This window comes from Gigantopelta aegis, chromosome 4 (assembly GCF_016097555.1).
Source record: "Gigantopelta aegis isolate Gae_Host chromosome 4, Gae_host_genome, whole genome shotgun sequence".
Taxonomy (NCBI): domain Eukaryota; kingdom Metazoa; phylum Mollusca; class Gastropoda; order Neomphalida; family Peltospiridae; genus Gigantopelta; species Gigantopelta aegis.
This window is the reverse complement of record NC_054702.1, coordinates 85370654-85389831: the sequence shown is the minus strand read 5'-3', so window position 1 is coordinate 85389831 and position 19178 is coordinate 85370654. Positions and strand designations below refer to the sequence as shown.

The following is a 19178-nucleotide window of genomic DNA, read 5'->3' as shown; positions in this document are numbered from 1 at the left end:
AAACATACTCAACTGTGAATAATTCAATATACATTACATATAGATAGTCATACTTTATTAGGAGAAAAAGTTTGAGAGAGAAAAAAAAAGAAATAAATGAAATAATAATGATATCAGATCTATACTTAATGTAATACCAAAATGAAAACTAACAAAAAAAACCTCGAATACATAAAAAATTCAAATAAATAAAGAAATAAAAAGAAATACTAGTAAACTGCATAAAAATCTGTTCATGTCAAATAATGTTCAAGCATATTTTGCAGCAAGTATTGGTTATCTTTCATTATTACAGCATGGTCAAAATGTAAATTTATAATAATCCGACTTCTTTTTTAAATTTTAGAACATGATTTGTACATGTTGATAACTGATCATTATTTGTGTAATTTCAAACATGGGTTGTTCCCCCCATGGTAATGGGTACAGACTTTGTTTACTTTTATGATCCTGGCAAAAAAAAAAAAAAAAAGTGGATATGGACATCTAGTGTTCCTTAATAAGATTAAGAGATCAACAACAAAGTTCAAAACCTCATTGAAGTTTATAATTAACAAATCCCTAGTTGATTTTGATGTATATATAATTTGTGTTATTTATTTTCATGGTCCTTATATGGTCTTTCAGTTCATGTAAAAGATGACAAAGAATTCTTTCTACTATACTTATTTATTAATTTGTCAAGATATCTGACTGACTTTGATGTTTTATTCACTTTTACATGTGTCCAATTAAAAGTATTCTGTTTTGTACATATTAGTTTGATCAATCCAGAATATTCAAAGGTTGTCGAATGTATAACTTGTGAAAAGACATATCTACCATGTTACAAAGCACCCCCACCCCCACCCCCACCCTTGTAAAATACTCAGCACTGTTTATTTGATTTGTGACAAATAAAATGTAATAATTACTAAACAGATAGGAAAAAACTGAATATTAATAATCATATACATTAAAAGAATTCTTTAAAATAAAAGGATACATTGTACTGTAAAAAAAAAAAAAAAAAAAAAAAAAAAAAATAGAAGAAAAACAAAGAAAAGAAAAACAAAAAACAACAACTTTTTTTTTTCTTTTTAAAAATCAAACACCACCATAAACATATTTCAAAAAGGGTTAAAATGATAATAATTTTGCAAAAATCTGTACATTTATATGAGAAGGGATTAACAAATAAATAGTAGTCTTGGTTGTCATGGCAATATCTTAATTTCTATGCTTGTCAAAAGCAATACTTACTTATAAGGCATCTTCCACAGTATTAACACTCCTTAAAACAACTAAGACGAGAATTCAGCAAATCAATTTTTCCTAAGTAACTCCAAGGTAAAAACACTCACATCAATATTCTATAAGAAACTCTTTTTAACAACAAAAACAAGGGACAATCATTTACAGCATTCTTCTAACTGAATTTCCCAAATGGCTGTGTGCCAGTTTGACTCATTTCAATCCAAGTGGAACCTGAAAAGATATCCTTTTGACTTGATCTGGTATATCTGAAGGTATGTTGTGTATCCAATTTCCAGGTACTTCGCAATCATGCACTGTCACTGTAAGTCTGCTGCTTACATCTGTAGCCGGCTGCTGTGTGTTAGTGATATTGAACACCAGCTTAATGGAGTAGCTGCTTTAAGTTACTAGCTCCCATCAATGCTGATGGCAGGTATCTATATACTGTCACCAGATCACCATGAATAAGTACTAATGTTACAAACTGCCATGAACAGACTCAGTCATGAACAGACTCAGTCGGTTGTTAAGAACTCTGACCTCAGTCACAGTCCAGAAAAGAGACCACCTGCCATGAGGTCTTATGATGGCCAGATTTCAATATTCCTGACAAGAGTACATTTGCTTACTAGTATGTCATGGACCTATGAATAGAATAATTATTATAATATGAAAGGAAAAAACACACAATCTTTTGAAAATGCATTATGGGAAACTGGAAATCAAGCAGTCTTAGTGGTCATCAAATAGAAAAATACAAGCTTCATTAGAATTGGTGTTAAAAAAAAAATTAACGCTATGCTTAATGTTGAATTATTTATATTCTGTTTTGTAAAATGTTAATTAATTTTAACATTTACTGCTACTAAGTTGGCATATCCTCAGTTATATATTTTGTAAAAGTTTTGCACTGCTGAAAATCCCTAGTCTCTTTTCACAAAATTAGGGTGTTTTTTGGACTTTTTCTTATATGTTGTTATCCAGCTCCTGCAAATGCCAGCAGCAGTCAGCAATGTCATGCTGTGAACTTAAATATTCAAGTTTTTTTTCCTCCAGCATGATTTGTAGTTTTTTTGCTGTGGACATTTTAATTGTCAGTGACTGTGAAACCATCTATTTTTTTCTATTTTTATTCTTTTTGTTTCAGAGACATATTTGCTATCAACGGCAGAATATTTGAGGGACCTTTTATTTCCAGCAATGGCGCCATCCCAGGGTGAGAATACTGCTAGGCTCACTGGGTGGGTATAAGAGAAATAAATGAATAAATGGTATTTAATGATACCCCAGTATAATGGAAAATCAGATATTGGGCATCACATGAATACAATCATTCTCTGGATGAAATTTATTCAAAGAATTAAACCATGATCAAATATTCCTAAAGTAACAAACTATATGTATCAACATTACAGATCAAAGTTTTAAAAAGGACACCTATATAGACTGGGAAAATATATGCATATACTATATCATAAATCAATGCTTACAGAACTTAGTTTAAAACTTTTGCTTGTGTGTTGTATTAGTCACTTTCATGGAAAACGTCCCTGAGAATGTTGCTACCCAGGGCTGCACCATGATGAGCCAACTTTTACTTACTCAGGGGTGAAATTAGGATGAATTCAAAATGTATGACCTGACCCATGTGAAGAATGATTATATCCTGGGTTTGGGTCATATTCACAGCTTAAAAGACACCCAGCAGAGAGCATGAGCACATCCAATGGGTTTACATGTACTTAACAGGGCTATATGCTCCATGCTTGCTGTCAGCTGAGACATCTCAGTCAAAAGACAAAAAGGGAATTACGATTCTCTGTAGTAGATGGAAAGTGATACCCTGAGATACACTTCACAAATTAGCAATAGTTATACAAAGAATTGTAATAGCTGGCAGGGGGTGGCACTGAAATGTGTAGATAAAGAACTGTCATTCCAAATGTGACAAGTCATTTCTTTTTTCGTGGGGGCTTTTCAGTAACAAGAGTTCCTTGTAGCTAATGACAAACTGGGCAATCACCCACACATATTCATAATATTTGATAAATATACCAATACCGGGTAATTATTATTGTCTTTTTTTTTTTTTTTAACTCCTACGAGGTATACACAGGGTAGGTCAATTTTACTTCACATCACTCTCCTTTTTTTTGCCAACTGACCATGTATCTGGTTATCTAAACATTCCAATAAATATTGTACCTTTGTTCCAAAATGCAATCAGTGAAATATCACTAACAAGCAGACTTTATATTTTCTCTTGATTAGTAAGCATATGTAACTAATCCAAATTGGTTTCACCTCTGTTTGAGTTTTTTGTCTAATTTCTGGAAATATTTTTAGCAAAAGTTGACTATTTTGATGGTTGCTATGAACCGGTAATGATTTCATCGGATGATAAGAAGTGTAGGTTGATAAGGGGAGACAAGTGTGTAAAGAATTTGAGAAATTTTGCTATATTGGCTGGCATGAACACACAGGATTTTTGCCAAGTTGGTAAGCTAATGAAATGTAACTTTATCTTAAATTCTGACAAATTGTTCGAAATCCCTCAACCCAACCATACCCCTCAACCCTAAAAAGTGAAGAAAAATGAAAATGAAAAACAAAAAACAAAGAAAGCCCCCAAAAACAACAATAAAAAGAACAAAAGTAACCTAAGTTAACTTAAATTAGATAAACTACTATTCAGTATGACTGAGGACATAACATTAGTTAATCTAATATTGTGTATGTCAGAACTACATGTAAATTAAAAAAAACCTGCCTGAGCAGAAATTGTTAATTTTCCCAAAATCAGTAAAAATTTATTTTTAGTGTTTTAGAAAAGAGCTGTTCAGGATTTTTCTTTCTTTTTTCAAATATTTAATTATATCAGTGGTTCATAACTTGAAAATACATCCTTTTTAGATGGCCAGGATAGGTTCTCACCTACATAATATTAAGTGGCATACGATTTGCACATGTACTCAGTTTGAGTGTATATATGACCTGAGATAGGAATCCAAAACCTGGAAGCCATATAAACTCATGACTACATACATGTACATCACTGGACTATCAAAACTACCGGTACATGGTAACATGCACATACCGGTACCAGATCTAGTCTCAGTTATTGAAATATGTTAAAGCAAGGCATTTTTTTTTATTAAATGACACACCTGGGTTTTCTTTTATTACTGTTCTTATAATATATATATATATATATATATATATATATATATATATATATATATATATATATATATATATATATATAAATATATATATATAAATATAAAATATAAATATATATAAATATAAATATAAATATAAATATAAATATAATATATATATAAATATATATATATATATATATATATATGATTTCAAGCAAACTTAATTGTTGGCTGCAAACAATTAAACACTGGCAGTAAACTGTGAAGATATGAAAACTGCATATATTGTATTAATGTATATATAAATGATTTTAGAAACACTCATCAAGTGAAAGCAAATGAGAACTGACCATAAGATGTAACTGACCGACAGGTGTCATCTGCCATTGATGTAATACAAGCAATCTGATCTTTATTCAGTGGTAAATGAACACTTCAGAGTGCCATGGAGGAAACAGAGACTACTTACTGTCAGTTGGATGTATAGCCAATGAGCAACCACAGAAACACAATACCAACTATCTGATACACTACATGCATCAAGGTTAGAAATGAAGACATTTGCGATCTAATAAAAACACTAAACAATCAAAAGAGAAAAAAAAGAGACAGAAAAAAGCCCAAAATGTTATACATACATCAATCTTCTACGAGTATTTAATGATCACAAATGCCAAAATGTCAATATGTAAGTTCAGTTTGGCTGTTACATGTATGTATATATTGTAATATTTCCATTAAATTTCCATTTTTAAATTAGCAAATGTGTAATGGGCTTTTAAATTAAAAAGTATGATTTCATATTAAATTTGTATTTCTTTAAAATAAAGCAACACATATCCCCTTCCAGGTCCAACACATTTTTGTATCTCCTAAATTCAAGGGCCATAACTGTGAAAAATGGGTAAATTGACATGAAAGTTAAATCTGAACTGTAACAGTACATGATAAAGCTATATACAAAATATTTCTCAATATTTTAAGGTAATGTGAAAAAAACAAAAAAACCCAGAAAACTATATATGGGACAGATGGAAGACTAAATAAACAAGAGGCTTAATTTTCCCCTTTTGGTCCAGGCCCAGGAGAGGGGGTCAGAATGACTTTGTTTGCAAAGGCTTGGCATTTATGGAAGATTTAAAAAAAAAAAATTTAATGGGTTACTTTTTTTTAACCCTTTTGGTCTCAACCCCTCAGGCACCTGTGGTGTCAGGAAGGGAGGAAGGAAATGTTTTATTGAACGACAAACTCAACACATTTTATTTATGGTTATATGGCATCGGACATATCATTAAGGACCACACAGATATTGAGAGAGAAAACCCAGTCGCCACTTCATGGGCTACTTTTTTTCAATTAGCAGCAAGGGATCATTTATATGCACCATCCCACAGACAGGGTAGTACATACCACAGCCTTTGTTACACCAGTTGTGGAGCACTTACTGCAACGAGAAATAGCCCAATGGGCCCACCAATGGGAATCGATCCTAGATTGATCGCGCATCAGACAAGCGCTGTACCACTGAGCTACATTCTGCCCCCACCCTGGGGTGTCAGAACGACCAAATATATAATTTTGTTTCTTCATGGGTCAAGGAAGCTTCCCACCAAATTTAGTTGAAAATGGTCTGGTAGATACTATAAATAATGCATGATGTTCTCACCAACGGATGTGTAACTTTAAGACATATTTATTTGTGAATCTAACTGCAGATGTTAAATGTTAAATATCAAATATAATAAATAAAAAAAAGTCGTACAATGAAAATCATCAAGTAGTCTGTCATTTGTTATAATGCTTTATCAGACAACTACAGTCAAATTTCAGTCTAAAGAGAACATGTGTCATATTTAATCTGGTGAAAGAGTCACTAGGTCAACAGACAAGATGTATTATTATTTTAATTTTTTTTAGAAATGTAACTATAATAGCAAGCTGCAAGTACAATGTTCACTTACCATTTAGTTCTATAGCACACTGATTTGTTATGCCAATTTCAGATATTGCTATACAATTCTTAAAATCTTAAAGGTACTTCATGCTCAAAATGAAAGTGTTTTTTTTTTGCAATAAAACTGACAATAATATATACATTAATCAACTTGCAAGTATTAAATAGTATATATACAAGTTTTTAAGGTGTAATAAAAAAACATAGCTTACATGATGAGTTACGAATCTGTCGTTAGAATATTCAATAGCGTATCATTGCACAAGATTGATTTGTGATGGTATGAAAGGAGAGCTGATCTCGACTATGACATGGTTCCAACTCCGTCTGTAGGAAAACTACCACTTTATAACTCACACCTAAAACCTTTCTATAGCTTCCATAAATAAAGTAATGTTGGAAGGTGTACACAGATGTACATAGAATATTTTAAGCAAGGAACTTTCATAGAAATATTAATAAAATTATTCTGATAAGTCTTTAAATAGTAGTTAAACTGCTAATCAATTTTCAATTTTAGCAAAATTTTAAAAACAAAACATTATAAAAAGTAATGTTGCATTTAAACTTGTTATTACAATATTTTTTATTATTACAGGTAAGTTAGCAAGGTTTTCAAACTACAACTAAAAACTTAACTTAAATTTACCTACTAAATGTACATGATGTACAAATGTATATTAAATAGTGACTCAAAACAGAAGACTAAGAAAATGAAATAAATTCAGTTTAATACAAGCATCCCAATATATTGAATCTGTAAGAACTGAGATTGTCAATATCAGTATTTATTATTAATATACAGGTAAACACTAGTTAAACAAAACAAAATATATACACATGTATTTATGTATTTACTTAATCAATATCTCATATACAACACAAATCTAGTACAAACTGGTACGTACAGTAGACTAAAGAAGAATCAAGGGGGATAACTGTCCAAGTGGAATCAACTAGGGGGTACTGATACAATGACTGGTATGTCAACCACTGCCTATATAAACACATATTTTATCCTGAAACCACTGTTTATATTGACAGATTATGATGATCCGATAAAGCAGTCATATCCTGCTACAAACATGATATAAAATAAATAAGAACAATATTTATTCTATCAATTTTTGAAGGATTACAGGATAAAGATAATAATCAGTTAATGACGTATGACATCGGCTGTTCGGGCTGGATAGGGAATTCCCCATTCTCACCTTCACAAGATAAAGGCAATATCCTACGTCATTAACTAGTTATTCTCTATTATTAATGAATTGTGATTGTGCCAGTTTAAAGAAAACACTAGATTCACAAAAGCCAGTTTAGATAAAGAGTCTACTGTATCTGTTTATTAACTCTAGTTTCAGGACAGAGATTGTATTGACATGCAGACAAAAACAAATCTAATCTGTGTTCTGGCCCAGTTCTGACCCACTTACAGCTCAGTTACTGAACCTATTTCAGGTAGCACTAAACCAAATAATATCCGGCTGGGTCAAAGTTCGAGATGTACCCACCTTTAGATAGAGCAGTTAATACCACGAATCCTGCCATTGGTAATAAATGTGACAGTGTTTGTTGTATAAAAAAAAAATTCTTTGTTTATCTGAGCAATATATATGCAAAGAAGCCATGTCCATGTATGGGGTATCCATAAAACTATTAAGTACCACAATTGTGTGCAAAATTAGGGGGTGCTGTAAAACATTTGGTTATACTGAAAATTAGCAATGAAAGGTGTCAGTATCTTCAGTTAATACACTGGGGGAGGAATTGGGGTATTTATAATTATGGCTCATAGTTTTGCTGATATATTACATATACTAGTGTTTTTAACCTCAAACAGTAACATTATCGCCTGTGGGATTTTATTTGGTATAGTAAAACCTGTATTTCAGTGTGACAGCAGGCTTTCAGTCTTTTTGATATGAGTTATTAAAAAACCAAATACAAATGTTTAAAAAAAAAAAAACCAACCACCATCAGGAACTTTCTTCCTCTGTATTTATTATTTACTGCTAACAAAATCAATATTCTTAAACACACACAACATATCCAGAAAAGGTTAGATAGCATATAGCAGATATCAGTAACTAATAATTTGTTAAATACAAACTAGTGACTTCAATTGCCATCCAAGTTGCTTACAGAGAGGGATACAGCTCAATGGTAGAGAACTTGTGGTGTGTAATAGGTCATATTGGATTGGTTGTAGATGAGGTGTAATGGGTCATATTGGACTGGTTTCAGATGTGTAATGGGTCATATATTGGATTGATTGCAGATGAGGTGTAATAGGTCATATCAGATTGGTTGTAGATGAAGTGTAATGGGTCATATTGGACTGGTTGCAGATGAGGTGTAATGGGTCATATTGGATTGGTTGTAGATGAGGTGTAATGGGTCACATTGGACTGGTTGCAGATGTGGTAAAATAGGTTATGTTGGATTGGTTGTAGATGAGGTATGATGGGTCATATTGGACTGGTTGTAGATGAGGTGTAATGGGTCACATTGGACTGGTTGCAGATGAGGTGTAATGGGTCACATTGGACTGGTTGCAGATGTGGTAAAATAGGTTATATTGGATTGGTTGTAGATGAGGTATGATGGGTCATATTGGACTGGTTGTAGATGAGGTGTAATGGGTTACATTGGACTGGTTGCAGATGTGGTATAATAGGTTATATTGGATTGGTTGTATATGAGGTGTAATGGGTCATATTAAACTGGTTTGGTGATAAGGTGTAATGGGTCACATTGGACTGGTTGCAGATGTGGTATAATAGGTTATATTGGACTTGTCACAGATGAGGTGTAATGTGTCATATTTGATATGAGACAGATGAGGTGTAATGTGTGACAGATGAGGTGTAATGTGTCATATTGGATAAGAGACAGATGAGGTGTAATATGTCATATTGAATACGAGACAGATGAGGTGTAATGGGTCATATTGGATTGGTCGCAGATGAGGTGTAATAGGTTATATTGGATTGGTCGCAGATAAGGTGTAATAGGTTATATTGGATTGGTCGCAGATGAGGTGTAATAAATTATATTGGATTGGTCGCAGATGAGGTGTAATAGGTTATATTGGATTGGTTGCAGATGAGGTGTAATGGGTCATATTGGATTGATCACAGATGGCATGTAATTGGTCATATTGGACTGGTCGCAGATAAGGTGTAATAGATCATATTGAATTGGACACAGATAAGGTGTAATGTGTTATACTGAATTGGTCGCAAATGGAGTATAATAGGTCATATTGGAATGATTGTAGATGAGGTGTGATACGTCATACTGGATGATCACAGACAAGGGGTAATAGGTCATACTGGATTGAGGGCAGACATGGTATAATGGGTAATACTTGGGTAATACTGGATTGGCTGAAGACCATAAACCCATTGCAGTCTTTGTCATGTTTATTACAGGGCAATTAATTCTGCATTCTCCTAAAACAGAATGCAGCTTTAACTGAAGCAATATTTGGTCTCTTTTTCTTTTCTGAAACAATTTTCTAAGTTGCCTAGTGTTGCTCACCCCATATCATTTACGCACCACTTAACTTTTAAAATGAAAGGAAAACTGATATAAAATGGTTCAGAATATATTTAAAAGCATCCAAGGTTTGTTTTTTTAATTGGGGGGGATGCCCACATCCCTCCCCACAAAATATCCTGAGGGCTTCTGTTGTGCTATCTGTTATCATTTATGTACAGAAAAAATACATTACTGTGCAGACAACTGAACTGTGTGTTGCTCTTAAGCTGTCCTTTGCTCCAGTTACAGCCCAGTTACTAAACATAGTGTTATCAATACTGAAAATCAACACTACTAGAAGAACATTATATTTACATTTTACTGAAAAACACTGTTTTACTCTAGAATTAGTTTTTAAGTATACATAGGTCATCTTTATTTTGTAATGTCAGTCAGTAATTAAACATAACTGCTCTACATTAAGGACAAGGTCATTTAATTTAATGATTGATAACAGCTTGAAATCTGTTACTGGTTTTACAAATTTATCAAATGATAAAGTGGAAATTGTGCATGTATTATTTTCTATAAATAAATGGAGTACCCAGCATGTTCAGGTGTGCTTAAAAATAAACGCTCTGATGACACTAGATGACTGAAATATTATAAAAGGCTGTTCATTATTTAAATGCAGGAATGGGATGGGATATAGCTCAATGCATGGTCGATCTGGGATCAATCCCCATCAGTGCACCATGACTGGTATATTAAAGGCTGTGGTATGTACTACCCTGTCTGTGGGATGGTGCATATAAAAGATCCCTTGCTGCTAATAAAAAAGAATAGCCCATGAAGCAGTGACAGCGGGTTTCCTCTCCCAATATCTGTGTGGTCCTTAACCATATGTCTGACGCCATATAACTGTAAATAAAATGTGTTGGGTGCGTTGTTAAATAAAACATTTCCTTCTTCTTAACACAGGATGTGGCCCAAAGGTACAGCCCTTGTCTGTCGGGAATGGGGGTAAGGAGGGGGAATAGCAATTGGGCTATTTTGTGTTCTTGTTCTATGGGATAGTGTATGTAAATGATCCTTTTCTGCTAATTAATCAAAAAGCGTTTCCTTTCTAATTATCTCTTTGTGGTCCGTATTCATATGTCTGATGTTACATATAACTGTAATTAAAATGTGCTGAGTGCATCATTAAATAAAATACTTGTTTCTTTCTTTGCATAATTATTTGCTGAATTCTAAGATTTTCTAGATGAGACAACCTATTTTATGCTCACATCCAAGCAAAGTTCTTGGCACAATATCCTAAGCAAGGAACTTAGCTGCCTGATTAAATCGGAGGTAAATTGGCCGGTAGAAATATAAAGATGATATGAATGCAATCTGGGATCAGAACATTATTAGATACTGTAACCATGTACAACGTGTACCACCAAAATCTAGATAATGATTATTTAAAAAACCCAAAAAACATTCAGCTGCTGAAATACATTAATATTAACTTTTTCAAAAGTACATATTGAAAACTGCATTATCATCTTGTCATAACCCAGAGGCAACTCTGAAATATCATCAAGTGTCATCATCACTCATAAATTTTTAAATTATAACTCACAAATGCACATAGGTTTATTGAAATGATGTAATTTTTTTTTTTTTTTAATACAAGAATTATGAAGAACTATAATTGGTTGGCCACCTGATAGCTACCTGCATGGAATTACTCTTGTTAATTCATAAATTTAGGGGTTTTTAAAACTAAAATTAAAGTTAAATGTACCGGTATATTAATTAATTACTACCATGATGTAACACGTTTATACTGGACTGATACATGTTAGGATTTTATTTGCTTGACATACTTAGGAACATATATATGTAGTCCATGTAGTTTTAAACATTCTAGCAGATGATGGACATACACTGCATGGTCGACATTCCACTTTTGGCTCTACAGCTAAATAATCTATTGATTCTTTAATTTTGTTATGATAGTGTCCCAAAGAGAATGATCTGCTTAAAATAGAGTTCTCCAAAGAAACTGGAAACGCTGGTTATCACATTTATCTCAATTAACAAGCTGAAGCCTGTCCACTGATTGATGGTAACAAAGCTAATGGGCAGCATTTAGTTCCACTGTCTATGGGCAACCACACTAAATCAAAGGTTAATTCTGAGTTAGAGTGTGCACCTCTAGGCCATGCGGAAGGGTAAAGATATCAGTATCTCCTATTTAAGATTTTTATCAAGCTAACACTTTCTGTAAACCATTTTCTTGTTTTGCGATCAAAGTAACAGAAACAAAGAATTATGTCAACAGTGTTATTTTTAGTCAAAAGTTTGAAATTGTTTTCCTTCAAAATGTTTCTCACTGATGTACTAAGTACTTGATGCTCAATGTCAACTATTTTTGTTTGTTGGGTAATTATTTATTTATGGTACTATGAACACAAGACATTTTTGTATATAACTAGGTTTATAATGAACTGTAATAAGAATGACTTCAGTTTAACAAATTAAGGTCTTTTAATGGCATGCACTTTAAAAGATACTTCTACAAATTAAAGTCTTAAAACCACTTAAATGCAGGTTTATATCAATTTCTCCCATCCCTAGCTATGCAAGACAGACCCATTCCATGACGTCAGCCCATGTGGAATAAATCTGTCTTGTATAGGCTATGACATCATTGCGTTTAACATGGGGAGTATTACGGCGTTGGTAATATATGACGTCATATTAATGCAAATTGATTTGTTTTAGATCAATATTTTGTTATTAAAACCTTCGTTATAAAAGCTGTCTTGTTAATTTGTAGTGTTAAATTACATTTAACACATGAAATAAACACGACAAATATGATAGTGTAGTTTATTTATGATCTTTGTTCATGTAAAATAAAGGTTTATTTATCAAATGATATGTGGTCATGTGGGATAGAAAAAGTAACCCTCGATGGTGGAAATTTCGACCCTGGGACTTTTTAAGCCTTTAGAGTCAGTGTGTGTGTGTGTGTGTGCATGCGTGTGTGTGTGTGTGCGTGCGTGTGTGTGTGCTTGTGCACGTTCAGACTAATGGCTGGTTAAAACATAACCACATCATCAGGTTTGATTGTACTTCCAGCATACCTACATGTACAACAGTAATTTAATGAACTTTAAACTGGCTCATCTTGCATTACTTCATGAAAGTGATTTATATGCATAGCTCACCTGTGCTTTGACAAAATATATCAAATGCAACAAACGACAAATAACAAATGACAATTTGTAAATGCTATCATCAGTCAACAGAACAAACAAAATGAGCATGTACAAGAGTGTGTCATTGCATTAAACCACAACTGCCTGCTCTGACAATTATTCATGAGACATGCTATCACAGATGACAAAATATCCACTGAGCTCAGTCTTATGCAGGTTGACATTTGTCAAACCAGTCATGGGACTGGCAGACTTCCTAAAGATGAAGGAAGAAATGTTTTATTTAATGACGTACTACATTCATTTTCATTTACGGATATATGGTGTCAGACATATGGTCATGGACCTCACAAATAATGCAAAAGGAAACCTGCTGCTGCCATTTCATTGACTCAGTCTTCTTAAATCACGTCCAAACGTTTTTGTTTTTTTATGTATCCATATCCATTAGGATCAGCCATGTCACCTTTAGACCCTGCCTCTGGCATGACCAGTGACTTAGCCCAGAGGGGGATCTTCAGTTAGCAGCAAGGGATTGTTTATACATGACCAGTGACTTAGCCCAGATGGGGATCTTCAGTTAGCAGCAAGGGATTGTTTATACATGACCAGTGACTTGGCCCAGAGGGGGATCTTCAGTTAGCAGCAAGGGATTGTTTATACATGACCAGTGACTTGGCCCAGAGGGGGATCTTCAGTTAGCAGCAAGGGATTGTTTATACATGACCAGTGACTTGGCCCAGAGGGGGATCTTCAGTTAGCAGCAAGGGATTGTTTATACATGACCAGTGACTTGGCCCAGAGGGGGATCTTCAGTTAGCAGCAAGGGATTGTTTATACATGACCAGTGACTTGGCCCAGAGGGGGATCTTCAGTTAGCAGCAAGGGATTGTTTATACATGACCAGTGACTTGGCCCAGAGGGGGATCTTCAGTTAGCAGCAAGGGATTGTTTATACATGACCAGTGACTTGGCCCAGAGGGGGATCGTCAGTTAGCAGCAAGGGATTGTTTATACATGACCAGTGACTTGGCCCAGATGGGGGTCTTCAGTTAGCAGCAAGGGATTGTTTATACATGCACCAGTTTTAGAGCAATTTGGTAGAATGATAAACAGCCCAATGGGCTCACCAACGGGGATCAATTCTAAAGTTGAAGTAGGAAAGATGTATAATCTTAGGCAATGGTTGTTCGATAGATGAAGAAATGGCTGACCACACTTAATTGCAAATCATGACAATGTGATAATTTCATTTTGACAATGTCTTATAGAAAGATATGAGTCTAAGAATGGTAATATTAGTCTTTGTTAGTCAGATAAGATTAAATGTTACAAGTAGTTATCATACAAATATATTATGACCAAAACGTTTAGCAATTTGGTAAATGTGCTGAAACAAAAGAAATAATAATGTTACTTTCAAAATGAAATCAGGATTTAATTGATGCAGTATAATTAACAAGAGATATTTCAATACAAAATGAAATGCGTAACTGTCACACCATTTTAAGGAGCTTGGGGTTAAAGGACATGTACAATGCACTTTTACCAAACCACTAAACTTTTTTGTCTTAATATACAATGATTCACAGTCAGAGCTTGAACTAAATATATCACAACCTGAACTACTGACACACTAATACTTGCCACAGGCTAATGAAATAACTCTGAGATAAGATTGCAAGGTTTATGCAATAGCCCATGTTTTCATGATCTTAAAGCTTGTATATGTATAGTGCGAGGGAAACGTAATGCATTTAAAGAAGGGAAGATAAAATATATGTTACAGAATTAAACATGTACATATTTTTTGTTGGCTAAAGAAAAGGAATGTTTATTCAATGACACCTCAGAAAATTTAAATTACAGCTATTTGGTGTGTAGTCTCAGGCCTTGTGTTTTAAGGCTGGCAAATGCCCACACCCACGATAGCCCACATAAAGTGCCTACTAGGCAGGCTACAAACGGCCCGCCCAGCCAAAAATAATGTTGACAAATCGCCCACCTACATGTACATAAGTACCCTTCAGTTTTAAGATGATCCATCCTGAACTCACTTCTGTAAGCTTTATTCATAACAGCAACTAAGTGAATATTGTACAAGTGTAATTTTAAAATGAAGACAACGACGACATAAAATGGTAAATTTAAAATATCAAAAAATAGATTTAAAATTAGGAAAATTGAGACAACATACATTTATGGACACCTACCCAAAATGAATTGTTCTCAGTCAGTTAAAAACAACGCTCCTGGGCTCTAAAAAGCTGATTTAAGTGGGCTGTTTGTAGCCTGTCAGAATATTTTAAATCACAAGGCCTGCAGTCTAAATAAAGAGACAATCCACTGCTACCACATACATGTAGGTTACTAGCTCCTACTGAAAAGTAGCAATTCAACTATCAATGGCTAGATAGGTGTGTCGACCAAGCAGTGTTTCTGCCAGAAAGAAATTTTTGGGCATGGTCAACAGGGGGTATAGAGGGCCTCCCCAAGAAATAAAATGGGTTACGTTTAGGGTTAGGGTTAAAAAAAATCATACAGTAATGTCAAGAGTAATTAATTTTATTAAAAGGTCAACTTAAAAAAAAAAAAATTGGCGTATTTCTCCATACCCGTTTTACCCTCTGGCAGAAACCCTGCCAAGAGATAGATACACTGCACAGACATCAAACTTGTGGACATGATCCTCCTGACATAGTGCTACAGAGTCTTTGCACCAATTCTATTAGCTGTCTTAATTGTTCTCTGATTTCTTTTTTCCCTACCAGTAAATTAAGTACAGTAAAACCCCACCTAATGACTAAGTTGTAAGACCACTTCACCAGAAAGACCAATATTTTAAAGTGTGGAATATTTCCTTATTGTTTACTAGTAAATATACTTCACCCCACAAGAGTGATCACTCCCACTCCATTCCACACTCGCCTGGAAAGATTTAGGAGAGAGACAAATCACTCGCCTTGAAATAAAATATCTACCAAATAGCATCTCACTGAGTCAAAGTTTGAAGTGCAGCCAACTTTCAACAGCACATTTAATACAACCAGTCCTGCCACTGGTGATAAATGTGACAGTGTTTGTTGTCATAAAATGTTTCATTTGGCCAGTAAATTCCTGTAATTAGGAGATAACCATATGGAGTTTTTCGATTTGCAGGTGTTATTGTCTATTTGATCCTGCAAATGTAATTTTTGACCAAATGCGTTAGCCTGAGGTAAAAAATGAAACATTTGTGAGCATCAAATACACAATAACACCCGCAAATCTAAAAACTCCATGTGGTTATGTCCATTATAAACTGAATAATTTTTCTGCGGAACTGTATATTTGGTATTTGTTGAGAAATGATTGGATACAATCTAACTGTAAACCCTTCAACCATCAACATGACCTGTTACAATGGCTAATGACTTCATTTTCTAATGATGCCATTAGCTTTCTGGGTGTTAGTTTCATTTGATACCGGGAAAAATAATATAATTAGCCAATCATAATACAGAACACACTCACCATCAGTTTATAATTTAATAGAGCACATTGATTTATTAAGTACAAGCTACTGATAATCAAACCTTTAATATTCTGACAAATACATGTAATCTTAGAGGAAACCTAAAAAAAAAATTGTCATTAGCAGCATTTTCTGAAACAGGACAGCACATACCACAGGCTCTGCTATACCAGTCATGTGCACTGATTGGAACAGGAAAACCTTAATTAGTGAATGGGTCTACAACTATTCTATCTTACTGTTACTGTTAGGGGTTTTACCAGAGGGTACAAAGGGTACGGTAAAATTACGTACTCTTAAATTTTTTAAATTAATAACACATTTTCATATTTTTTAGAAACATTACAGTAAGACATCTGCTGTTTAAAATTTGTCAAAGTACATGAAATGTAGTGTCCAATTTCAAAATAGTCCAATTTCAAAATATTTCAAAACCATAACGACCTACACGTGGTAAGGGCATTTATGATGGACTACAAAGAGTTAAATCAATGGATGTGAAAGAACCACTTGCAGGATTAAAGTATGTATGACTTTTTATCATGAAGGGGTTGGACGTAGCCCAGCAGTAAAATGCTATGTCTCGTTTCAGGTCAGTGCACCACAACTGGTAAATCAAAAGGCTGTGGTATGTACTACCCTGTCTGTGGGATGGTGCATATAAAATATTCCTTACTGCTAATTGAAAAGAGTAGCCCATGAAGTGGTGACAACAGGTTTTCTCTCTCAATATCTGTGTGGTCCTTAACCTATGTCTGACGCCATATAACCGTAAATTAAATGCATTGTGTGCATCGTTAAATAAAACATTTCCTTCCTTTTTTTATCATGAAATGATATTAAGTAATTTTTGAGAATTAAGTCCTTCAAATTATTTTTTGGAAGAAAACCTGACTACTAGTACATCTACAAATGTATAAGCATCCATGTCAAAATAAACTAGCAACTGTTTATAATTCATTGGCTATTGTGACATCTAGCTGTGTTTGCTACCTTTAAACTCGCTACCATTTTATATCATGCTTGTCACAAGTGAAGCAAATTGTATTTGTCATAAGGTTTAAAGTGAGTGACAATGAAAATTACATCATGAGATAAGCTGATTTAATATCCTATAAAATATGTGCTTGCTCTTTTATGTACATTTAAAGGTGAGAATGTGACCTCTAACATTATTGGAATTACAAGCTGCTGTGTTTTACATTATGTGGTTTAGTGTATTACCAAATACACAATAAATGCATGCATGTTATCATTTAAGAAACCTACATGGGTGAGGTGTGGGCGGGGTGCCTTATTCAATATGTCAAAAGATATATAATTAGTCAACTGATTGATTAAGTCAAGATTTAACATTCAGATGACTATGATTTTCTCGTATCATGATATATTATAAGGGTGTTGATAGAACACATACCTGCCCATCTTAGTTTCCATTAAGTTTAAATTATAAGTTTGAAAATAAAATTACATTGCCAAAATAAATAAAATTAAATATGCACATAAATTTAAAGAAGATCAGATACCACACTATTCTGTCAAGTTTATTTCTCCTTATTGAACACCTCCCAGATAATCTGGTCACAACTAAAGGGAAACAACTCTTGTGTATATAACTTGGCAAACAAAACTTGGAAACAAAGATGTTTAAGCCAAACTTCTTCTTGGCAGAGGAAAATTGGTAGAGTGTATGAAGGCATTGAAGCATTCAAGCTTCCGTGAGTGATCTGGAAGTATTCTTTGCCAGAGAAATTGTGAAGCCAGGCTATTATTGCTTGAAACAAACAAACCAATGTTCCTTTCATAAAAATTTAAGCAATAAACTTTTATCAAAGCTTCAGCAGGGAATATTTTGTTTAAAAAAAATGTAATTAGCAACAGTTAATTAATTGCAAATTTATTAGCAACCAACAGTAATATTGACTGTTTAGATTTGGTGGTGATCTCATAGTGAATGACAATGCAATACTGAGCAAAATGTTCTTCATTCAATTGCATCCAATTACAATTGTGCATTCCAGTGGATGCATCCATTTTCTCTTGTATAACAAAACCATTGTTATACGATTAAAAAACTGATGAAATTTCAAGTTTGGACAAATCCCATGCCTGGAGGTCTGGGGTTATCCAATTTATCAACCGGCAATTGTTTTAATCAATGTCATAAGCCTGGTGATTAATTAATTATAGAAAATAACTATAAATAATAAACTAACAAAAATTTCAGGCAAACTTTTTTGGAAATGGAAAACAGTTAACCATATTATGGGAAAGGGATAATAAGATTTGAATATTTTGGGTTACGTACTGAAATAGTTTTACAGCTGATTGTACCATCAGAAATACATTCCATGCAAGATTCAAGGTAGACTGACAAAAACAGGAAGAAGTGACTAATTCCTCCAAACAATTTAGGGAGTAGTGAGACCAGTTAGGACAAATGGCAATTTAAAAAACTCATTACATTATGATATATATATAAGACATCTATATAGTAAATACATTTCATGTAATTAATACATATCCTTATTTTATTTTAAAATTTAATGCTAGCATTAATTATTTTCCTCTTTGCATTTCAATTACTATGCATTAACATGCACTTT

General features: G+C 33.6%; 1 protein-coding gene across 2 annotated transcripts in view; it reads right to left on the bottom strand.

Annotated features, from left to right (window-relative positions):
- Nucleotides 1–19178, bottom strand: part of LOC121371281 (hypoxia-inducible factor 1-alpha-like) — a 100632-nt gene that overhangs the window by 63172 nt on the left and 18282 nt on the right. The window contains exon 1 of one of the 2 annotated variants that reach the window (XM_041497058.1): nucleotides 1243–1558. The exons of the other annotated variant lie outside the window; for it this stretch is intronic. Within the exon in view, the coding sequence (XP_041352992.1) occupies nucleotides 1243–1253 (11 nt within the window). The 5' untranslated portion in view covers nucleotides 1254–1558. Of the gene's footprint in view, nucleotides 1–1242; nucleotides 1559–19178 lie in introns of those variants that run through there. 2 annotated transcript variants of the gene reach the window in all.